Below are 25099 nucleotides of genomic sequence, written 5' to 3'. Positions count from 1 at the left end.
TCTAAATCTGTTTTTATACTACGTTTTTTTCAATCACTTGTATAGGACTTTGAATTGCATTTTCATTTGTTTGACTGGCCATATAAATAAAGTGTGATTGATTGATTATTTGTATAACACTAAAAATACACAAATAATCTAAGGATATTTCCTTGTATTTAATGTAATAGCTAAATTAAATATCTTAAATTACCTAAGCTTCTCTGTTAGTCTAGCAAATCAAATTGATCAAATTGATTTAATCAATGCAAATATTAAACTTTCATGAAACACAAGTAAATCCATTGATTTTATCCCCTTCAACAGAATGGACCATTAGTTTGATTATCACATCACTGTTTGCTATTTAATCCCATTAAACTTTGTTTTAAGAAGACCACGGGTGGTAGTTTTCTCTTGAAAAACACGAACCGCCATGTTCAGTCGTGATCACGCGTGTTTTTGACGGATCTGGCAACCCTGCTCGGATTAGCAAACAATCCATCTGTCAAGGAAGCATCTCGGGACTTTAAAATATGCCAAACATGAAGTAAAAACTTTCGAAACTGTCGAAAGTAACTTGAATTCCGGACTGTTCTGGCGGACAGACGAAGACTATGCTTGTGGATAAAATGTGTTGGACTCTATGAAGAGGTGCTCCGGTAGTGTTGACGCTGTAAGTTGAAAAAACGAATGTTATCGTTAGCTAGCGTTAGCTGAGTTAGCATAAACGGCTCCGGATAGCTACCTTCGACTAAACTAGTTCAAACTCAAATTGTAAATGTTTAACCTCACTCGTAATCGATATAAATCATTAAAACAGACCGAACAGTCACTTTTAGGTGTCAGCTGTTACAGTGAGTGTTTCTCCTTGGTATCAACAGGTCCTTCTACAGGATGGAGGGTGTTGTAACGTATTTGAAGCGGGGACTTAAGATTGACGTCCTGAGAGAAGCTGGACGTCAGTATCCAGTCTTCTGCTTCCTGCTGCTGTCCATGCTGTCTCTGACTGTGCTTCTCAACAGGTAAACTACATTAAACAAAGTGTGTTCACTGAGCTGCACAGTGTCAGATAATCCTGGGAGGGTGGACGACATCATGTGATGTCTGACCTGCTACTGTAGTCTTATCAGGCCAGGGTGTATCTGTGTTTCACCCCGGTGGGTCATTAAATCATCAAAGCTTTTGTTTATAAGCTGCCTATCTGCACTGCCACTATTTACACCTGATTTATTCACAGTGATGATAGAAGATAAGTGAAGTTCTTATTCTTAGACTCCACTACAGAAATGGTTAATAGATAAAAATGAATATAAGACATTCTACTGCTACTACCACTGATGATGATAGTAATGATAATAATAATAATAATAATAATAATAAGAATAATAATACAATAATAAATGAAGAAAATCAAAAACAGAGTATACAGAATAGAAATATGGACTGTGAGTGATGGAAGTGTACTGATTGATTGATGAAGGTGCAGCAGCAATGGTGGCAGTAAGGTGTATATGACTTGAAAAACACTAATAACCTACAAAGACACTATATACTGCCTGGCCACAAAAAAGTCACCACCTGGATTTATTGAAGCAAATAAGTATGAGCCTTCCATTGGATAATTACTGCAGTGATTAATATGTTTGAGCTGGCCACGCATTATTGAACCCTAACTGATGCAGTGAGTAGTCTTCCAACCATGTTGGAAGACATATCCTGTGGTCGTGGAAAAGATGTTACTCTGTTTCAGAAGGGTCAAATCATTGGCCTGCATCAAGCAAAGAAAGTAACTAAGGAGATGCTGAAACTACTAAAACTGGGCTAAGATCTGTCCAAGGCGTTATTAAATCCTGGAAGGATAGTGGTGAACCATCATCTTCAAATCGTACAAAATCAACAGTAGAACTCACGGCTATGTTTGATAGTGAAAGTTAGAGCATTTCCACACACACAATGTGAAGAGAACTCAAGGGATTGGGACTAAACAGCTGTGTAGCCATAAGAAAACCACTTATCAGTGAGGCTAATCGGAAAAAAAGACTTCAATTTGCTAGGGAGCATAAAGATTGGACTCTGGAGCAATAGAAAAACATCATGTGGTCTTCTGGGTCCAGATTTACCCTGTTGCAGAGTGATGAGTGCATCAGGGTAAGAAGAGAAGCCGATGAAGTGATGCACCCATCATGCCTAGTGCCTACCGTACAAGCATGTGGGAGCAGTGTTATGATCTGGGGTGGCTTCATTTGGTCAGATAGGTTCAGCAACATTATGCATCCAAAAAATGAGGTCAGCTGACTACCTGAATATACTGAATGTCCAGGTTTTTCCATCAATGGATTTTTTCTTCCCTGATGACACGGGCATATTCCAAGATGACAATGCAACGATTCATCGGGCTCAGACTGTGAAAGAGTGGTTCAGGGAGCATGAGACATGATTTTCACACATGGATTGGCCACCACAGAGTCCAAACCTTAACCCCATCAAGAATCTTTGGGATGTGCTGGAGAAGACTTTACGCAGCTGCCCAACTCTCCCATCATCAAAAGTCATTCTTCAAAACTTAATAGTGCCCCTTTGAATTGATTTGATTTGATTTATTTACAGTAAAATATAGGAATAATTTGAGGTTTTGGGATGAAACAAAACATTTGAAGATGTCACTTTGGGGTCTGTGAAGTTGTGATTGGCTATTGTTTCACAAAGTGTTGATATTTTTCATAGACTAGATGATTAAACCATCAATCAGTAAAATAACCTTAAGTTCAATTAGAAAAACTGAAAGTTATAGTTAGTTGAAGCCTTAATCTAAACTTTGATCAACACACAACGTTTTCCCTGATGAACTTGCAGGTGAATTCTTGAATGTATCCAGTATTTGTGCGTCACGCTCTGATACATGCAGCTTTCTCTGCCCACCTTGAAGTATTGTTATTTTTATTTATTATTTGATAGGTTGTTCTAATTAATTCAGTTTATTTGATAGGAAATAGGAAAGTACTCTTAATGTATACTTGACAAGCTGGTAGTGCCAGAATTTCTCTTTTTCTTGTTTTCACCGACATGTTATCATAATCATACACTGCCTTAACCTTTTGAGTCTAGACAAAAAATGTAAATCTTCAAAAGAGCTCTACAATATGGTCCTATGAATGGAACATTAACAGCTATTACTTTATCTAAAACTTGTTAATGGCAATAGATGAAGTGCACATGCAGTGAACACAAAGAGGAGCCCCAGATTAAACTCTGATCAGTGGTCCCTTGTGGTTAATTAAAACGGTATAATCATGTCCCTGCAGGTATATCCACATTCTGATGGTGTTCTGGTCGTTCCTGGCTGGTCTCATCACTTTCTATTGCTCCATTGGACCAGAGACTCTTCTCCCAAATATCTTCTTCACCACAAAGCCAAGAAACAAAGTAAGTCACACATCTGACATGTTGGCTTTTTCGTCGTAATTATGCTTTTACACAAAGTTTTGACTCGGGTTCCCTTAAAAAAAAAAGCCTAGGTTGCATTTCGGCAAGACTTCACTTTAAGCTATGAAGCGTGTTTGATACTGAACTACATCTGAATAACTCTGGAGCCGGTTGTCAAGTGTGCACTCAGAAAATGTCTGGACATAATTTATAATATGCGATGTAGTAGATTAAGGGAATGAGTGATTGTTTGTTTTTTCCACCAGCGCCAGGAGCAGGAGTTGTTTCCCCTGGGCCACAGCTGTGCTGTGTGTGGGAAAGTCAAGTGCAAACGTCACCGGTACGTTAACAGATCTCTGAGCAGATAAACACTTCATGTGATACTTAGTGAAAAGACAGTACCGTGTCAGTTCAGGATGAATGCATGTACTTCTGACAAAAAACACTTCAGCCTGTCATGGACTCTGCTCACGAGTATTTGGATCTTAGCTGGAGCAGATTTTCACACTAAAGCAGCTTATGATCTCTGCAGTTTTAAAGTGTGCTGAGCTGAGATGCATTCAGCAAGCACATTCTGATGATGGGATAAAATTTTTTGTTCTTTGCAGGCCGACGCTGCTCCTTGAAAACTATCAGCCATGGTTGGACCTGAAGGTTCATTCAAAAGTGGACGCTTCAATAGCAGAGGTACCTCAGTGATGGAAACATGTCAATTGTCTATTATTTTAAAAAGTGTAAATGTTATACTGACAACATCTTTAATATTTGTCTAACTTCTGACATTTACTCACAAAATGACTTTTTAATTTTGTTGATCTGTGTCTCATTTCTGACCTCTTCTGACTGTTGCTGTCTTGTAGGTATTCGAGTTAGTTCTGGAGAACTTTGTGTACCCCTGGTACAGGTGAGAAGAAATCCTAAAGAGTGTTATTGTCTAAAGAAATTATTTTAGGAGAAGTTGTTATTATAAACTGTCCTCTGGTTTTCAGGGACATCACAGACGACGAGGCGTGTGTGGATGAAGTGAGGATGACCTTTCGCTTCTTCGCATCAGTGCTCGTCCGACGGGCTCAGAAGGTGACGCTTAAACTCTGCTCAACCCGCCAGAATAAAAGCTGCAACTAATCATTGTCATTGTCAGTAATCTGCAGATTATTTTCTTAATCGTAATCGTTTTATATAATAATTAACTAATTAACAAAGGAGGTCAGAAAAGTCAAATGCAAGTTGTTCCATCATGACAACACATTTTGTTTGGTCTCACATTTCACTGCGATGATTTTCATCTCAGTGAGCTGTCATCTAGTTTGAAGTTGATCTCTGCCGCATGGATAAAGCAGACAGATGAATCTTATACAAATACCAGTTTCAAAAAGGAGATTGAGGAGTGATCACACTAGATCACAGACATGATACAATTTTTTTTATCATTGTGTCTTTTAATCCCAGAGATAAATTGTGATAATTGTCTTTCAGTCATTTTTTTTACTTCTGTTTTGCAGGTTGATGTTCCTTCTGTGTTTGCAGACAAAGTGATGAAAGCTGCAATGAAGCACATCGAAATTATTGCAAAAGCTCATGAAAAAGGTATGCATCTGTTAAAGGAAAAGTTCATCCAAAAAGTAGAATTCAGTCATCATCTCCCTGGTGGAAAGTCAGGTGAAGTTCTGTTGACCACAAAACGTTTCTGGAGCTTCACAGCAAAACAGCATTGTAGCATTCTCCTAAACAACTGAAGTAGCTGGAGACTTGTTTTAAAAACGTACAAAAACAACCAAAAAAAAAAACATCAGATGGCTCCATACAGCTCCTCCAATGTAATCCAAGTCTCCAGAATCCCCGACACCCGTTGAACTAGTGTTCCCACTTTAGACGAGGTGCACGCTAACACTTTTAGTTTAGCAGCTACAGTGAAGATTTCAGCTATAACAGGGGTGTAAATAACTTTTCTTTTCAAATTAATTCAAGAATAATATAATAATATCCACTGATATTTTTCATTGTGTTGTTTGCAGTGAAGAATACGGAGGGTTTACAGTTGGCAGCTCTGGATGAATATGGTGCTGATCTTCACATCGCTCTGCGCAGCCGAAAAGATGAGCTGCTCTACCTGAGGAAGCTGACGGAGATGCTGTTTCCGTACGTCATGCCTCCCAAAGCAACAGACTGCAGGTAGGCAGACACAAACTAGACTCCTATCTGACTGGATGACATGTGAGACTGGATTTAGATTTTGAAATCTAAACCACAATCCCTTAATTATGGGAAGGAAGCAAAACTGCATGTATCTATATGATCAAACAAATTGATGATATATTAAAGGTTGCAACTGTGGTGGTTGTGTGTTGTCTCTGTTCAGGTCTCTGGCTCTGTTGCTGCGGGAGGTGATGGCTGGATCTGTCATGTTACCAACCATGGATTTCATTGCTGACCCTGTGAGTAGAACGGGGTTCATGTTTGTCTTTAAGAAGCTTCAATAATGAATAAGCAGGTCATAATGTACAATGAAATCAATATTTTATGGAATTTATTTATTTACAAATTATCTGAAATGTTATATTAAATTGTTTTTTTGAGTATTTTTCAATCTGGACCCTATTTTCCCATGTTTTGTGTCCAAGTGACGAATGGGGACTAGGGTTCCCACGGTATGAGATTTTCACAGTACAGTTACCATCTCAGAGAATGTCATGAATATCAGAAATTCTCAGTTACAATGAGTCTTAAAGGAATGAAAACAGAAGGGGTTTTTGGTTGAACAAACACTTGATTATAATTCCACAAAATCTTATGCCCTGACACTGATAGATATGAAACTAATAAACTTGATGAACTTCAGCAAAAGCTAATGTTCCAGTCGATACATAATCATGACTTTGAGATGCTGTTTGTGTTTTTTTTTTTCAGGATACTGTGAACCTAATGGTGCTGATATTTGTCGATGACACTCCAGTAAGTGACAAGAATATTTCAGGAATACTCTTTTACATTACATATCATTTCATATTGGATACATACTCAGTATACCCTAGAAACCTTACTTTTTAAAAACAAGGCAGTGGATTTTTCAGTTAGGATAAATTAGAATGCAAGACAATAAAACCTGTTGCTCCACAGTTTACATATTTAATGTTTTTTTCATGAATCCAGGTAATTGAACAAGGTTTTTCAACTTTCTCTTTGTGTCTCCAGCCAGAACCAGCCACAGAGCCTCCGTCTGCCCTGGTTCCATTTTTACAGAAATATGCGGACGTCAGCAACAAGAAGCAGTCTGTGAGTATCTTGCTGAGACAGAGAGAGACCTTATTCACTACAAATCGACTGATTTCTGTTACATTGAATATAGAGAAATATTTCGTACCTTTACTGCAGTTTCTAACTTCTTGTCCCCCTTGCCACTGCTTAACATCCTGTGTATCTATGTATCATCTTGCATGTATTTATCTTTTTGTTTTAATGAAGTATTTTTTGAAACATTTCCTGTAATGCTGTGTCTCCCTCTGGTTGTGCAGGTGCTGAAGTTGGAGCTGAAGGAGATCAGGGACCAGCAGGATCTCCTCTTTCGTTTTATGAATTTCCTGAAACAGGAAGGAGCCGTGCATGTGCTGCAGTTCTGCCTCACTGTGGGTAAGAGCAACCATCATAAACTTGATCCTTGAATACAGCTCAATGGCTGAGCTAACCTTCAAATTTCAAGCAACAGTCAGTTAGCCTGCTGGCCCTCAAAGATCAACATAAATGAAGAGTTTACCTTTTTGATTCACCCAGCCTTTCATTTTATAACCCTATACCCATCATGTTTACACAGAAGGACATTTCAGGAAGAATTGTGGGTGGTGTGTGAAGTATTTGCCCCTGTGACATACGCATATCAGGACACTCATGATTGTCCCTGTTGTTGTCTCCTCCAGAGGAGTTTAACGATAAGATCCTGAGTCCGGAGCTGAGTGACTCTGAGCTGCAGCGTCTACATGGCGAGGTGGTGCACATCTATGAGACCTACTGCCTGGATGAAAGCATCGACAAGATCAGCTTCGACAAGTTCATCGTGGAGGAGATAAGGAACAGTAAGAGGACATAATGTTCATTACCTCACTGTCAGTGCAGCTGTGAGTCACTACATCACAACTCCAATCTGTTTCATTTTTCATGTGAGGCAATCACTGTAAAGGGGCACTCGACTGTTCAGTTAAATACCACTAATAAAATGTCTGCTGTGGCTCTCGAGACGCCTTTTAAAGTTGAAAAAAATCTCTGACTTTGTCATAATTAATTTCATGAGGGTTCTCAACTTGGCTTTTGGGAACTACAGTTCAACATAAATGGAAGACAAAGGCATGTATGTCTTCCATTCAAGAGCCACAGTTGAGATGCATTATGGGAATGGTAGGCTCTATTGTTTTTGGCTCTGGATCCATATTAATGACTTGATGTTAGAATATCTCGGCCTCTGCTGCCACGGTTGTGACTGTTATTTTTAAAATCTGACAACAGTGTGTTTGTTGTTCTTCTTCTCTGTGTTTGGTCCCTACCACCACCTACTGTGTGTAGATGCTGCACTTGTTAAGTCAACAAAGGCAATTTTGCTTTGTAATATCAGCTATAATTTCTTAACCGATAATGTACATTTTCTATTATTGGGCCGATAATGTATCGGTCAGATATTTATTGTGCAACCCTAATGACTGTGAAAGCATCAAAATGCTAAGGCGTCAAAAAATCCTGAAAATGACATGGCAGTTTAAACACTAATGTGTTGGAATGTGTTTGTAATAACTGTTGAATTACATACTTCATCTGAATTTTGTTGAATTAGCTTACCACTATTTGTGGTATGATTTGAGCAATAATCGCAATTTCAGCCTGTAGATGAACTGTTCATTGGCCTGAAGCTCTATTTGTTTTTTTCTGGCCTGCAGTGGTTTTTCTTGTCATGTGGCTGCAGTGATGCACAGGTGAACTGGTTACTGGCCTCACAGATCAGACACTTCTCAGCCCACTCATCAGTGATTCTTGATGTGTTGGGAAGTGAAATGGACACGAAACCTTCACTCGTCTCAGCCTGGTGTTGAGTTACTCTTTAAACAATTTAGAGTGGAGTGCTATTAGTGTACAAACTTGTTGTACTTTTCTGTTTCCCTCCACTGTAAACCTTCTTACTTTCTAAACAGAGAAGCAGTTTAATGATGTGCTGTCTCTCTCTCTCAGTTGCTAAAGGTCCATACACTGGTGTGGTGAAGCTGCAAACGATGCGCTGTCTGTTTGAGGCGTATGAACACGTCCTATCTCTGCTAGAGAGAGTCTTCACCCCGATGTTCTGCCACAGCGATGAAGTAAGAATTCAAAACACTCAAAAACACATCTGCATTTTACTTCTGAAGGGCTTTAATATATAAACAAAAAAACTCTGCTTTTAATGAATAACTGAGATTAGAAGTGAAGGTTCTGTATGATAATGCATGACGCCATGCTTTGAGATAGACGCATCAGGTGTAAGCTCCCCCAGAATTCTGTAGTTGTTGGCTGTTTGTAATGTTACAGAATATTTGAAGGGCAACAAGAATAAGCAAAGTGTTAGAGGCAAGCATTGCATTGATTTGCAAATCATTTTTAACCTACAGTCAATTAAATACACAAAGACAAGATATTTAATGTTCAAACTGATACACTTTTGTAAATATCCACTACACATGTACACATGTAAAAATCATAAAGAAATGTAATGTTTACCATTTTGTAAAAGCACAACTCGTAGCCGAGTTGTAATCTAAACACTGACTGTGTCTCCTGTCTATGATCAGTACTTCAGACACCTGCTGAGAGGAGCAGAGTCTCCAACAAGGAACAACAGGATCAGCAGGTTGGTGATGTGGATTGTTTTATAATTCAGACTTTTAGTTTGCTTTTGGTTTATCTTTCATGTGTGAATAATAACACACAAAGAGAGGAAAGTTATAAATGTTCTCACATGAAAACTTTCCTCTTTCTACATCCTGATAAAAACACCTCCCATGAAAAGAAATATAATGAAAACCGCATTCAATTACTGACCAAGTTTGTCCTTAATGGATACAAATTTCAGTGCAAGTGAAAAGATCAAAGCCATTGATTGAACTGTTGGGACAGTAAGGGTTAGGGTCATGGCTCATTTCACAGTTAGATTGTTAGTGCTATAGTAAAAGCTGCATTCACTTGGTCTAAGATACTCTTCTGTTCATATTTTATTTCTTGAAAAAGAATAATGCCATCCACCAAAAATGTTATTTGACAGTAGTAGATTGACAAGTGTTTTGTACTGCATTGTAGTATTGACAACAGTCCTCAACGTCTTCTATCCAGACTGTCATCATTAGTTACTCATTTATCTTATTCCAGAAATAGCTTCAGTTTGGAAGAAAACAGGTAAGTAGGTCTTCGGCATGTCGGCTGACCTCACAGAGTCTGCTGCCTGTAAACAAACTGATGCAGTATATTTCACTGTAGGCTGCTCTGTGAATCATGCACATGTTGGCTGCCAAAGAAATGTTATCATTGTGAGCCACTGCTGGGCTTTTGTGTTTGTTTACAAGTCATGCTGATGCTTGCTGTTTTAACTTCATGTTTGAGACAATAGACCTGTTTAAGACCGCAGGTCTTAAGCAACACTACAGGGGTATTAAGAAGTCCGTTATGGGTATCTGTTGATGATGGGTCGAGTTGGTCTCTGGCAGGGATTGGTTATTTTTAACCTGAGAATGAAACTTTTAGTCTCCTCCATCCTTCATTACTCTCTCAGTAGTGGACAGTTGGAGTCTTGATGTTACAATGGAGATTTAGCACAACATTTGACAATGAAGTTGTCTCTTCTCCAACAGGGCCACTTGCAAACATCAGTAACTCTTAAGCCTTAATATGAAACCAAAGCAATCATTGTTTTGATACCACACAAATCGGAAAATCTTTTTTTTCCTACAAAGCTTTTACTCTATTTAGCAAAATAAGCGAGAGCTGCCATCAATTAATTGATTAGTTGCAACTATTAAATTAATTGTGTTCAATTAGGATAATCGGTTCATTCGAGTCATTTATTTAAGAAATAAACTGAATATTCTATGTTTGCAGCTTCTTCAATGTGAATATTTTCTGGTTTCTTTACTCCTCCTCTTTGGGTTGTGGACAAAACAAAACATTTAAGCACGAAACACTGATCGTCATGTTTCATAATTTTTTTTGACATTTTATGGACCAAACAACGGATTGGTTAAGAGAGAAAATAATTGACAGATTAATCAGCAATAAAAGAAGTCGTTAAGTCGTTTAATACATGAAAAGCAGCTCAAAGTAATAAAAAGACAAGTGTCATTTTCTACAAACACACATATCATCAGAGTATTTTTGAAATGTTATAATCACATTCAAATGCAACACATAATTGAATGAAGATATCTATTCCTTTTGATTGTGAACATGCAGCGATCATTGGCACATAAAGTAGTATCTGTCGTCCTCTACAACATGGAGGAGAGACGAATGAATGCTGGAGCGAGCACAGTAATTAACATTCTGGGTGACACCTGTACTCTTCTGACTTTCTGTTCCAAAGGAAACAAAGTTTTAGAGGTGAGCGTCTTAGACGGTTCAGTGATGTCTGAATCATTGGCATTGATCCGTGACACTCTTAGCTGTGGTAAAAGTCTGACTTACTGTATAGCTCTTTTAAAATCAAATGTTCCTTTGGGGATTTGGGGATAGGAAAGTGCTTAAAAAACTGCTAAACCTGATTGATTTGTGGGATCAGTCGGGCACTTTGGCAGGTTATTGTAAGAAGGTTGAAACCAGCCGGTTAAACATTATAAAGTAGTTTTCAGTTCTGCACGCTGCTCTGGCTGTGGGAGAAAAATGGCATGTAGTGTTCACAGTTGTTCTTTTTACTGCATGTCTGCTGCATGACTGATGCATCGTACAGAGAAAATTCATTTGTTTCTCCTATCACTTGTGACAGCATGAAGTGAAATGCTGTCAACAAGTCATGGGGAAAACATGACAGATGAATTAGCTATTTAGTCCTGTTTTCCAACATTTGACCATCATCATGACGTAGAGAAACGACAAAGGAAGAATAAGCCGAGGGGAAGCAAAGAAAGAATTGTTTCAGAATCATTTGTCTAAATAGATGAGACGTGATTTATGGGACTGTAGTATTAATGTATGTTTGCTTTTACAAATGGGTCCTTCAATTTCTCTGTTGGCCCTAGGAACTTTTCCAAACGTGGGGAGTCGTTCGGGATCAGCAGAATTGGCAGCAAAATCAAAGGTGTGTTCAAGAGCACGACCATGGAGGGAGCCATGCTGCCACCGAGCGCCATGAACGAATTCGACGATGATGCGGTGAGTGTTTGTGGTTCTTTAAGTCTGAGGAATCAGGCAGATTACATATTGTTGTCTTTATAGTTATGCTTTTTGTCTTTTAAACCAACTTATAATCTTTCATATAAAACATGTAGTAGAATATCAGCTTCTGCATTTTTTCTGTAAAGACAAAAGAAGGATTTCACATCATTTCACAGCATTAACCTGTTATTACATATTGTATGATGCTTTAAGTCTTTTAAAATGCTGATTTCTCCTATCATTGGCTTCTTGGAGATTGAGATTAGTCTCTGGTTTGCTTCTTTCTGTCCCTGCAGGTGGAGGAGGCGACCGTCGTGATGGAGGATGACTCCCCCGCCGAGCCAGCCAGCACACCAGGCACCTTGAGGAACCTGTCAGCCTGGAGCATCTCCATCCCCTACATCGACATCTACGAAGACGAGGTCAAGAGGGAGAAGATCCCCGTCTTCTGCATAGATGTGGAGCGCAACGACAGGAAAGAAGGTGAGTAAACAGGGAGGTAAAACACAAGCTGCCTCTGTCATTAGACTTGTGTGGTGTGTGTGTCATAGGAGTGGAGAGTTTCAACAGCACTGAGCTGCTTTTAACTCATAGGGAATAGACAGATATGAGCTCCTGCAGCTACACACTGTTTGGTATGTCTTTAGCGTTTGTAGCAGTTACACTTTAGTCCCTGAGAATTGGAAATCCTGATTTTCCGCTCTGACTAAAACAATCAACAACAACTCAAACTATGTCATGTGCCAGTTTGATCTAAACTCTTACTTCCTCTTCAAGTTGTCTTGTTTATAATCAAGCAGGACTGTGAGGTGAAACAATAAGTTCACCAGGAGGAGGGATTTGAATGATTATTCAGCTAGTCAGCACCAGAAATACTACCTGGTTAACTTACTATTTTCTTAATTCACAGATTAATTTACAGATTTTTTCAAGGACATTATTCCATGGTCTTAATATAAGCAGCAGACAGTTGAATACTAACCTGATTGATTTACTTTTATACCAAATAGAAATATAAGTCTCTCATATTCAACATGGAATCCGCACCTTGTGTTCAATGTCAGTTTTAGCCTCAACTTGTTTACACGTCAGCCTCTACATCAGTCAGACATGCTGGATTTTTTCCTCTTCTTGCAGTCGGTCATGAAACAGAGAAGTGGTCGGTCTACAGAAGATATCTGGAGTTCTACGTACTTGAATCCAAACTTACAGAGTTCCACGGTAACAATGAGCCTCTACCAACAGACTTCGAATGAATAACTGACAGTTTTCTTATTCTAATAACGATATTAGTGTCTAGTCTTCTATTGTTTCCTAACAAGAACATTTTTTATTCCATCACTTTTCCAGGCACATTTGCAGATGCACAGCTTCCATCCAAAAGAATTATTGGACCAAAGAATTATGAGTTCCTCGCGTCAAAAAGGGAAGAATTTGAGGAATATTTACAGGTAACTGTTGTAGATCATTAATCGCTGTTTGTCTTTGGTACTAAGGGCTTTTTTGTTTTAGTCGGGGGAGAAGAATGAGATTTAAAGTGCTAAAGACAAAAGCTCATAATAACTAAATATATGTTGATTTACAGGTGCTTATATATTATCATTAGAGGGCAGTAAAACAAAACAATATAAAGAAGAATTTAAAGGAAGTTAAAAACTTCAGTCATTATCTCCTCCCTCTCATGCTGATGGAAAGTCAGGTGAAGTTTCGTAGTCCACAAAACATTTCTGGAGCTTCACAGCAAAACAGCGTTGCAGCATTCTCCTCAACAACTGAAGCAGCTGGGGACAGAAAAGAAAACATAACATAGCTCCATACAGCTCTTCCAGTACAATCCAAGTCTGGAGAAGCCCTGAGATCACAAATTGATTTGAAAAGATGTTATTTACGCCCTTTTTTAAGAAGACATCCTCACTGTAGCTGCTACGCTACGGAAGTGGGTGCACGAGCTCGACCGCATCTCGAGAGTGTTTACTCAAATAAGTTTGGGATCTCTGGGCTTCTGGAGACTTGGATTACACTGTACAGCCCTAACCCTATGTTTGATGGAAGCAGACATTGTAGACACAAGATGCACAGACAAAAACATGTTAAAAAAACTACTTTAAGTTTGTTTTTTAGAGATAAACAGCAGTAACTGTGAATGTATTATGTTATCGTGTGTGTGTGTGTGTGTGTGCAGAGACTCCTGCAGCATCCAGAGCTCAGTAACAGTCAGCTGCTGGCAGACTTCCTGTCTCCTTTCAGTATGGAGTCTCAGTTCCTGGACAGGATGCTGCCTGATGTCAACCTGGGTATGTTCACATCATACATCTCCTCTTTATCTGAAGCTTGTCATGTCAAGGTAAAAGTTGTATATATGAATCTTACTATATGTGATATGTGACGTCCTGTTGGTGATAATTCAGTTCTGTTTTTTATTAACTTTTTGGGCAACTTTCCAAATAGCTTTAAGGCTAATCCTAGAACTTATCTTATAGACAGGAGGCCACGTAGCAGATTTCTTCTTTCTTGACATATTTTCCTTAGTTAACACGCCATCGGGTTTTAGGACATGAACACACTATACGCAGATCTCCATTCATAAGCGTTTGGTCTGATTGAAAACTGATAATTGAAAATATAAAATGATAATTTTTTTCTTTGTGACACAATTTTGCATCAGACTGTGTCTGTGAACAACCCCTCGCTGAATCTGACCTCTGTCTTAAAATGTTAATGTCCATCTGTGTGGATTGAGATCTAATATCTAATAGATCTAATAGATCTAATATACTCAAGCAAACTCAGCTGGTTGTGATGAATTTCAAAACATGTCTTGTATCAACAGTCAATTGATATATATCAGGTCTTTTTTGTCTACAACAGGCCTGCAGGTTCAGTCCAATTTGGTAACAGAATTTTTTCTTTTACAGGAAAAATCTTCAAGTCGGTTCCAGGGAAGCTGATAAAAGAGGTGAGTCCCTCCTGAGCTGAAGTGATGATTAATAATGTTTTTATTTTTAAACACTTCTCTGGAATCTGTAACTTTGCTATACTTTATTTATTTATTATTATTATTATTATTATTATTATTATTTGTTTATAAGGACATATATTTATAAGAATTAGTCTCAAACAAAAAAAAAACACACAAAGATCTCATGTTCATGAAAGGAGTTGTGAATATGCAGATTCACATTCCTCAGCCAGAGCTTTCATCAAGATGTGTTTTTTATTATCCACGGATACTTGCAGTTTTTATAACAACATTAAAGTGAGTAAAACGTTATTTATATAGCACTTTTCTCAACACAAGATACAAAGTACTTTATATCGTAACATATCCAAAATGAAAATAATGTACAAGAGAAGTAACAAGCAAAGAGTACAAAGCACAGAGTACATGCAGTATGAAACATAGTCAGAAGTACATTCAGAAACAAAAAACACTTTTTTTCAACAATTAAATATTTTTTTAAAACAGTCTGGGAGCAGCGACAGCAAAAGAGCAGTCTCTTTTATTTTAAAGTGAAGCACGTGGAATAACCAAGAGGTTCTGGTTAGATGACCTAAGAGGCCAGTCAGTGGTGTATGTCAGTAAGTCAGAAATATAAGCCAGAGCTAAGCTATGTAGTACCTCAGAATTTAGTTAAAAGAACATTTAAGCCAGTTCTCAACTTGACTGGCAACCAGTGCAGAGACGTTACACTCTGACCAGCCCTGGTAAAGAGCCTAGCTGCTGCATTTTGGAAGAGCTGAAGACGAGCCAGGGCAGTTTGATTAAGGCAAGAAAAAGTGAGAAATCAAGACCAGAATATATGAATGTGGTAATGGTCTGATTTTTGCAATATTTCTTAGTTGAAGGAAACAGGATAGAACCAGTTTATTGACATAGTGTTTGAACTCATTAAATAACTCTTAACTTAATATAACAATAACACTTCCCTGTGTGAGTGTGAGCCAAACGCTACAGAACAGTTGGCAGAGAGAACAACTGTTGGTAATTCTTGATAGGAGTTGTTTTTGTGAGTGATGGAAAGAAGTTGTGCATGGCGTAGCAGAGGTGACGATTCAGACTTCCTCTTAATCGGAGGACCAGACTTCAGATAAACAATCAGTAATCCTTCAGCCTCCTGCAGCCTCCTGGGGTGTTGTTATCCAGCTGACCTCTGACCTCTGCCTGGAAAAATGAGACAAACTCAACTCTGAAGGCTTTCTTTGTTTTCATCATTCTCCCGTTACTGTACAGTCAGTGCTGCAGGAATTTCATACTGTTGACTGTAACAAGACAGTCCAGGATCCTCAAAGAAGAAGGCTGAACAGGAATTAAAGTTGACATTTTTATCTGCCACCAGCACCCATTCATTCACTGTTGTCAGCTTCTTTTCAGCTGGGCTGCATGAAATATTCTCCTCCTGTTCTGCCCTTCTTTACTCCTTCGGATGGTTCCCATTTGGAGCCATGTTTGTAGTGTTTTTGAACCTTTTATTTTACCTCTGCTTGCTATCATGCCATCACATCTTCTCTGCCTTAAGAGGAATTTGCGTTAATACGTTATTATTGCGTTAACTTTGACAGCCCTACTTCCTAATAATAATAAATATGAAAAATATGGTAATGATGCTGTTCAGTATCTCATCCTGAGGACGGCTGCTTTGTTATGATGCCAGAATCAGGTTTATTGCAACATAGGTTTCACATACAAGGAATTTTCCTTGGTATATTTGCATTACAATAAACATAGTAAGAGAAAAGAATTTAAAGAAATATTCAACAATACTGCTTGTCTTTAACGCTAATGCTCAAGTGTTCCTGCAGGTATTCCTTCCAGTTCTGCTCAGTACACAGTATTCAACCCTAGCAAGACACATCTAACACAGATTTTTCCATCAGTGCTGTGACTAGTTCAACATGACACTGATGACATTAAACACTGAAACTTCCTGACATCTGTTTTCCAGAAAGGACAGAACCTGGAGCCGTTCATCCAGTCCTTCTTCAACTCCTGCGAGTCGCCCAAACCCAAACCCAGCCGACCAGAGCTGACCATCCTCAGCCCCTCTGCCGAGAACAACAAGAAGGTATGACAGTCCCCTCCTCCTGCTCACAGAAGAGCTGGAAGTTTTGTCCTGTGTCATTATCGCTGGTAAATCCCTAAACTGATCAGGAGTTATCTTCAAAACTTTATCAAGAGCCTTCCTGTGAGTGAACAGAAGGTTGAAACAGGTCTTAGAGGAAATGCCTTTCCTGTGTTCTCAGGGAGGGGTTATTATGATGGATCTTAATGTTTTCTCCATGGAGACAGTTTGGATAAATAAGGGGTTTGTCTGACAGGAAACATTGTTTGCACTATAAAGACTCGTAAAGACAGGGTGGGCAGGGGCTAGCTGGTTAGCATAGTACATTAGACGTCTTTGACAGAACTTCAACACTGTTATTTCTTTTCGTTTTGTTGATAGTTTGAAACATTCAAAAATTACCTAAAATTAACAGTCTTGCATTTCAAACCTTTTAAAGAAAAAACAGGTATTGTAAAAAAATGTGTTTTTTCTCAAAGTAAGTTTGTTTTAGACAATATAGTTTTGTTATCTGTACAGAAAATCAGGTGTCATGTTGGCACAAATATGGCACATTTGGTCAAATCTCACACTACCCTCCAGCACTATTTCTTACAGATTGCACCTTTTAATGGGAATCAAATGGGAGAAAGATATTATACATTATATGAAGGTGTTAAAACACAGAGTATAAGTCAGGGACATTCATGCTGCAACTTGATACAACATCATTTTCATAAAGTTGAGTGTTAATTGGCGACCATGTTAACTTCCACTGTTGTGTTATTTTAATGTTCCTGAGACTCACTGATGATTGACTTTGACCTGCAGCTCTTCAGCGACCTGTTCAAGAACAACGCAAACCTGTCCGACAGTTCGGAGAGGAAACACAACTACAACTGCTTCATGGAAATGATCACAGTGGGCGGCATGTATGACTACATGATGTACGTCGGTAAGTGAACAGTTGACTTGCAGTGGAGGAGAGTTCAGCTTATGATTAAACTCCACTGGTTTTGAAAAATGGTGTGGCAGAAAAACTTTTACCATTTCATGATCTACATCTACCCTGGAGACATGTGGAATTATTTGGTTGTTACTTAGTCATGTAATGTTGTGGAAGCACTTTTATTTTAGTAATGCGGAAACTTAGTAATAATAATCATTTTAATTAGGCTACATTTGAAATTACTCACAGCTGGATCATCCTTTGAAATACTTACATTTTTAAGCTGCCTGTGGCAGCCGCGGCCGCCTAGAGAGTGGGCACTGTTCAAAGCGTCTTTTTTCTGAGCCCTCCGCTTTTGTGGTGTGGCCTCTCCGATCTCTTTGTTTCAGAAAGGCACTGGTGGCGTCACCGCTGCTTTTTTCAGGCAACCAATCATATATTTGATTGGACTCGTCACCCGTCGCCCTGGTAATCCAGGAAATGTAGGAGAAGCTCGATCTAGCTTTGTCTGTCAATCCTGAGCTTTATCAGTCGGAAACTCATAACAGAGACAGAGAAGTCCATAGGTGGGAGCAGAGTGTATGTACACTGACTGTTGCTGGTGAGAGTTGCTTTTATCTATGCGTTGTAAGCTTTTAAATCAAACATGACCTTAACGACTCTGAAAGGACACACCCACACAGGGTTTAAAGCTTACAACTTCCCTCCAGTTAGTTAGAGCTGAAGAAGCCTCTTGGCTGAGAGGTGAAACGTCTTCAAGAAACTGAAACAAGTCCAGTTGCCTACGATACAGCACTTAGAAAGACCTGCAGCGTCTTTTCAACCCCACTGACAGCGCTTTTCTGCCCAACAAAAATGTGATGTGGACAGTAAGAGCTGTACATGAAGCATCAAAGCTGTTCTAAAGGTCCGTCTGTGTTTTGACTCTTCGGTCTGTGCTGCTGTTGTAACCGACAGGTCGGGCGGTGTTCCACATTCCACATTGGCTGCACCACGTCCTGTCTGCAGGCAGGATCCTGTTGAAGAACACGTTCGAGGCCTACATGGACCAGTACATGCAGTCCAAACTGGAGCAGATCCTCCAGGAGCACCACATGGTCTCCCTCATCACACAGCTCAGAGGTACCAAAGACTGTGTGTCTGTGTTGATTTACAAAGGATGTACAGTATTCAGAGTGGTATCACTGATACCAGATATAGTGTTGTTTAAACACTGGGGATGACTAGAAGTTGTTTTTAAACCACATATTAATTAACAATGTGAATTATTTGAATAGAGGATTTCTGGGAAATATATTTAAATGCAGAGTGGAGTTTGAGTTATGACACAAAGTGGGTTTATTTTATATGTGTGTGGTCGTTTTGTCCTCTTCAGTCTTTGAGCTACAGAGACAGGAAGGAAAATAGATGCTGGAGTCACTGGAAGGAGAAATATAACCTTGGAACTGTCTGATGTATGAAAGTTTAATTTTGTGATTTATTCCTGCAGACGCCGTGTTCTGTGAGAGCAGCGAGGAGCGAAACACTGAGGACAAACAGATCAGAGCCAAGCAGACGTTTGAGGAGATGATGAAGTATTTACCAGGTCAGGTTTCCCAACAGTTTGCAGAGACATTTATTTATTTATTTATTTTAATGTTTATTTAACAGGGACGATACATACAACATTGCCACAGAAAATGGGAAAATGTGATGCATGTAAGACGTCTAGCTTCAGCTAATTTGCAGTCTTTGTCCCTGGTCAGGCTTTAGAATAGAATAAAATATACTGAATACAATAAATGCAATGATACAAATACATTCCTGTCGACATTCTCAAAAAAAAATTTCTTCAATCACTTACATTGTCCAGACCCAGCAACAGAAACACTGAAGTGAACCAGACAGGAAATCTGCTGCAAAACAAAAACTATATGAAAATATTTTGGTAGCTTTATCCAAGTTTTTTGACCCATTAGGATGCTATTTTAGTTAGCTCATTTGCCAAGAATATTTTCTTGAGACTGAAGTTCCAGGCACTAATGGACTCTTGTTTAATGAAAGATGAAACAGTCTTTTCTACTTTCACTTCCCCAAACTCCAATTCCAAGGAATAACATTGAGTTCATCAGAAATCAAATCAAGCTTGTTTCCTGAAACATGAAAGGAACTAACATCAGTGCCTGTAATCAATGAAAGATCATTTGTAATTTAAATGGTGAGATTTCTGCACTGGTTTCTTTGAATGTTCTTTAGCTGCATCATAATATTCAACAGTAAATAAGGCTAAGCTGTCAGGAATGTGACAGCTGTACTCCCAAACATGAACATGCTCTGCCATGACTTTAGACACGTCACACCAGACAAAAGATAACTGCTAAATGTGGTAAAGGTCCAGAAAATGTAATGCGTTTGTGTGTTTGATTTCAGACTTTGTGGTAAAGTGCATCGGCGAGGAGGCAAAATTCGAAGGCATCCGGCTCCTGTTTGACAGTTTGCAGCAGCCTCTCCTCAACAAGCAGGTAAACAGAAAAACTTCAGATCACAAGTTCATGTACACAGGGACAAAATAACAGAGACAGCAGGTAATGTAGACAAACCTGATTAGTTTGATAAATACTTGATGAAGCTTGTTTTTATGTCGCTGCTGTCACAACTGTTTAAGTTGGTGGTCATGGCCTCAAAGGCTGTAGTTAGTTATATACACATAATAATACAATAAACATAATACATTTGCAAACTCGTAAATCAATGGTCTTTCGAAAGAATCGAGCTGCTTCAATTTTCCCCTCCCAACCATAGGCCTTTCGGCTGACTGCCGGTCCCCAGTCGGTCCCCAGTCGATTGCCAGCCACTGGGAGACCCCCCCTCCTCCTGGGGTGCAAAAAACATATACAGGATAAATACCCTTTATACTATACATATAATATTCTGAAATGGACCATTTGTTTATTCAGTCATGAGAAAGAAGACCATGTGTTTATTTAGTTTGTTGAGGCACATGAAATCAGTCAATGAAGATCTTTGTCTTCTGATTAAAATTTCTTCCCCCAAACTACATAGTGCACCTTTAATGAGTAGGCCTTCTTTTACTTTTGAAAAGTGGGCGCTCTATTCAGTAGAAAGTCACTAATACTTTTGAAATTTGTTATGTTGCATAACCAGAGAAAACAGAAAAGGGGGGCTGTGTTTTTCCCCAGCTGATATCAAACAACATGGTGTTACAGCTAAACAGGCCACTACACTATGTTTCTGAAAACACTTTAGGAGACAAATAGACAATGAACAATCTGTTTCACAGTTATTTCACGTGAAGTCTGCAGATATGTAGAAGCCTACCTAAATCTGTCTGTGGAAATTTTTATTCTTCAGCAGGTATTTTAGTTATAGCAACCTCGAGCTAGCTAAGCATTTTTGTGTTTATATGTGCAGTATTTATTCAGTTTGGGAAATCCCACTATCTCTGGAGCATTTAAGGTGGACTCAGCAGAGACTAGATATCATCATCACTTCACAAAAATTGCTCTAATGTGCCTTCAGCATTTGTGGAAATACGGGAAAAAATTAGCAAACGTTTTTGTCTTTGTTTTTTTGTGTAGGATTACTTCTGACTCGTGTAATCCAAACATTTCTAATAATTTCAGAGCACTGAAAAGTCCAGGAGTCAAAATATATTGAAAAAAGATCAATGTTATAATTTACCAAAATCCACAACATGTTTTTACCTAACAAAATAATCTGCTTCAATCTATATTTGTTGGCGTTTAGCCTTTCAAAAATAACATGTTCATTGTGGCAAAAAATAAGTTTGCTCTCAGATTTCCACACGCACCTGATGGTCTAGCAGTAATCCAACAGCATGAGAAATTATATTCATACAACTACAATAATAAACAAGAAAACGGCTCATATGCTATAATAGTTTGTTCCGGTACCAGTGCAGATAAAGTCAGCCACTCAGACGAGTGCTGCACATGCAGATTTTCCTTCCTGTCAAATCATTAATTCACCAGCCATTTTACTTTCACTTTCCAGAAGCCTAATAATCATTAAATATGCTCTGTGTGGGAATCACACATGTCAAATACTGTATGCCTATGATACAGTAAGAACAGCTGATTTCATGCTGAAGTAATGCTTCAGCTTCCATCATCACTGCTCCTCCTGGTGGATAGATACACCATTGCAACTGATTTCCACACATGGCGCTTAGGGGTGTTATGATTCAGCCCGGCGTTCACTACCTCATCGCAGGAGATCTCATTCCAGTCAAAGACTCCGAGCACGGACCGTCATGGTTAGGGCGTCGTCACGGAGGAATGGGAAGTTTTAAGAGGCTGCGTCATTAGAAATGTAGATTCTTTTCTCCTACAATTCAGAATCTATTCGCAAACGTCCAAAATCAATTTTCTGAATGTTAATTGCATGATGTTGATGGAATAAAAAAGGCGTAACTAAACTGCGAGGGGAGAACACTTTTTATGACGTCACCAGGAGACTAACATTAATGGAGTGAACAGTGATCCACAGTAACAAACGAGACCATTAAACAACTTAGTTGAACTCTGGTGAAGAAAATAACATAGCTTCTGAATCGACTTGGACATTCAAGAATGAAATAGAATCAAATCTTGAGTTTGCCAAAGATTGACACCCCTGTTAAATATCTCTGGAGCGCTGCAAGCAAGACTCACTTTTCTGGCCCAGCTCACCGTTCCAACAAGAGCACCACTGTGATCAATCCCTGTCAGAAGCTTTATAATCCAGCCTTGAACTGCGCTGTCTTTATGGAGACTTTGTAAATCTGACACCGAATGTCTTCTGTGATTATTTATCAATTTTACTGTGTTGAAAACATTTTTTTGTTGTTGTCAGCTGTCTAATGCCAGTCCCATGATGCCATAAGTGAGTCTGTCAGATCAATCAGAGGCTGTGATCCTGACATGGACCAGTCAGAGATCGTGTTAGCAACAGTTAGCGACTTCTGCGTTATAAGGGACATGTCTGTTTTGTTTTCCCCACGGCCGGAAGGACTACACACAGCTCCCGGATGAAGTGTGAATTATTTTTTTTCTGTGACCAGTGAACATCATGAGAACTTTATCGACTAACACTCTGCTCATTGACAAAAATGTTCATTAACTATTAGTGGACAGCCCAATGTCATCTGAAAACTACAAGCTACAGCTGAACAAGACTTATGAATCTAATCAGATATTTGATGCTACTTCTGGTACGAAGTATACAATACGGACACATTTTACTTAACATCAAAACATCAGTAATAAATCTATGGTTGTAAGAATATTTAAAACTAAAAGGTAGAATAAGATTTAAAGTCCACTTGTGTATTTTTTATTCTGTGTAAATGAATATTAGTCAAACAGCAGTGAAGCTCTGTGACTTAGCTTCCAGTTTCCTCTCTTACTGAAGTGACATTTATTTTGTGTCTCCTCAGATGACGTATGTGCTGTTGGACATCGCCGTGCAGGAGCTTTTCCCTGAACTCACCAAGGTAAACAAGTGACAGTGAAGAATGTAAAGAGATAAAACAGGAAGAGACTCAACTCTTATGTTTGTTAATGTGTACGGTGAAGTCTTAAACAGTGAGAGAGTCAGACACTTCATCCCAGCAGGTGGAGGCCCTCAGGAAGCCTTGAAACATGTACTAAACCTGATCATATATGGTATAAGTTGTCTGCTCTGAGAATTCACAGTAAGTTTAGTCTAAAGTTCATTTTACAATAATAAACTTAAGGTAAAGGTCTTAAATCATCTTCTGTAACTAACAGTTAACAGTTAAAAACAGCAACAATCAGCCTCAGAACAGCAGAAGTGATGTTTAAATATAAAGTTAGTATAGTTTAACATTATATATTCATATTTAAATGTAATGCAGGTTTAGGTGAATTTCTCTGCAGATGTCACTTCCTTAATAAACCAGTACAGGTTGTGAACTTTTAAAAAAGTAATCTGGCTAATTTCTGGCAATGAAGTATGAAAAGTACAAGTAAAAGTAAATTATGCATCATTCTATGCCAGCTCACCCAAAATCCAGAACTTTTTCCAGTTCATGTCATGGATCTGTGTCGTATTAATGTAGTAAAGAAATGTAAAATCAACATTTTCCTTCAGCTGTAATTTGTTAATAGGGTTATTCTGTTAGCATTCATTGGTAATCATGGTGGTTAGCGTGTAGCTCAAAGCACCATTGTGCAGCCTCACAATTCTGAGCTTTTAAAGTTGTCACTGCATCTATGTATGAGCTCCGAACAAAGCTAGACTAACTGTTTCCACCGGCTTCCAGTTTTTATGCTAAGCTAGGCTAATGAGCCGACTTCAGCTAAATACAAAGACATCATGTAATGTAGCCAACAAGTTGACATATGACGTGACATGATTAGTACAGATTAATGACCCTTTTCACCATGACTGAAGTGAATATGAGTCTAGAAGGCGACAGTGCTGCACTTAAAGTGAACCATCACAACTTAAACACTGCAGAAACTCCTGAGGCTGAGTTCAAAGTTTCTTATTTCAGTTCAGTCGACTTAAAACCTCAACAGTAACAAGCTTTCTGCCTCAGAGTAAACAAATCAGCTGTCAGCCAGCTGAAGACCGTAAAGCCAGAAGATGCCCACATTTCAAAAGCTGGAACCAGTGAATAATCTGCATTTTTCTGTTAAAAAGTGACTAAAGCGTCAATCGATCATTGAAACAGTAGCTGATTAAATATGCAGTTGAGAGTTAATGTGTTCACCGAGTTAAACTGATGTTTTCATGTTTTTTCCTCCTCAGGGAGTGAAGGAAACGATCATCATGTGAACCAACCAACACTGTATCCACATCCACCACGTCTGGATCATAGAAGTGCAATACTCAACTTTATCCAAACACTCTGGGACCATCTCTACATTCCAATGTATATTAAAGCGCTAATAAAGAGATATATTTATTGATGCCTAACGATGTCTGTCGTCTATTCTTTCACGAACGACTGTTTGCACATATCTCGATAAAGTCGATGTGTGACAGAAGCCATGTTTCCATAAAATGTCAAGCAAATTTTAAGCGAACTTTTAACTTTAAGTGAAAGTTAACAAAGAATCAAAAAAATCAAAACGTGAATCTGGTGCATTTCCATGAACAGTTTTGACTGAATGAACTCATGAATCAGTCTTGTGATGTCATAAAATAAAAATAATCCATAATCACCCTTAAATGCATCAAACTAAAGTAACAAACCTGTTTTGAAAACGTGAGGAGGAGAAGGTTCAGATATTTGTGTTCAGATGTAGAGAGGAAAAAAAAAAAAGGTGTGAGAAATAAATACTCAAGTAAAGTACAGATACCTGAA

At 38.6% G+C, this 25099-nt stretch overlaps 1 protein-coding gene across 3 annotated transcripts; it reads left to right on the top strand.

The window, feature by feature from the left end:
• Positions 1–457: 457 nt before the first annotated feature.
• snx14 (sorting nexin 14) lies at positions 458–24708 on the top strand. Of its 3 annotated transcripts, XM_084378426.1 has the most exons (30): positions 458–655; positions 864–1004; positions 3285–3405; positions 3672–3745; positions 4014–4092; positions 4266–4309; positions 4395–4482; positions 4908–4992; positions 5421–5577; positions 5765–5840; positions 6313–6357; positions 6598–6678; positions 6918–7032; positions 7317–7472; positions 8614–8738; positions 9207–9265; positions 9781–9807; positions 11640–11772; positions 12072–12258; positions 12913–12996; positions 13126–13226; positions 13958–14069; positions 14691–14731; positions 16719–16838; positions 17646–17769; positions 18721–18885; positions 19253–19348; positions 20173–20264; positions 23201–23257; positions 24541–24708. In XM_084378426.1, exons 2-30 carry the CDS (start codon positions 877–879, stop codon positions 24565–24567), a joined length of 2799 nt encoding a protein of 932 aa, XP_084234552.1. In that variant the 5' UTR covers positions 458–655; positions 864–876; the 3' UTR covers positions 24568–24708. The 3 variants fall into 3 exon arrangements, 2 of the variants coding, with proteins under 2 accessions (XP_084234552.1, XP_084234553.1); XM_084378427.1 differs by lacking the exon at positions 9781–9807; XR_014624541.1 differs by lacking the exons at positions 23201–23257; positions 24541–24708 and having other exon boundaries at positions 17646–17761.
• The last annotated feature ends 391 nt before the right edge of the window (positions 24709–25099 follow it).

Source organism: Pagrus pagrus (genome assembly GCF_965226575.1).
Source record: "Pagrus pagrus genome assembly, chromosome: 16".
Lineage (NCBI taxonomy): Eukaryota > Metazoa > Chordata > Actinopteri > Spariformes > Sparidae > Pagrus > Pagrus pagrus.
Note: the sequence above shows the minus strand (reverse complement) of the source record. Positions and strands in the feature narration are given on the sequence as shown.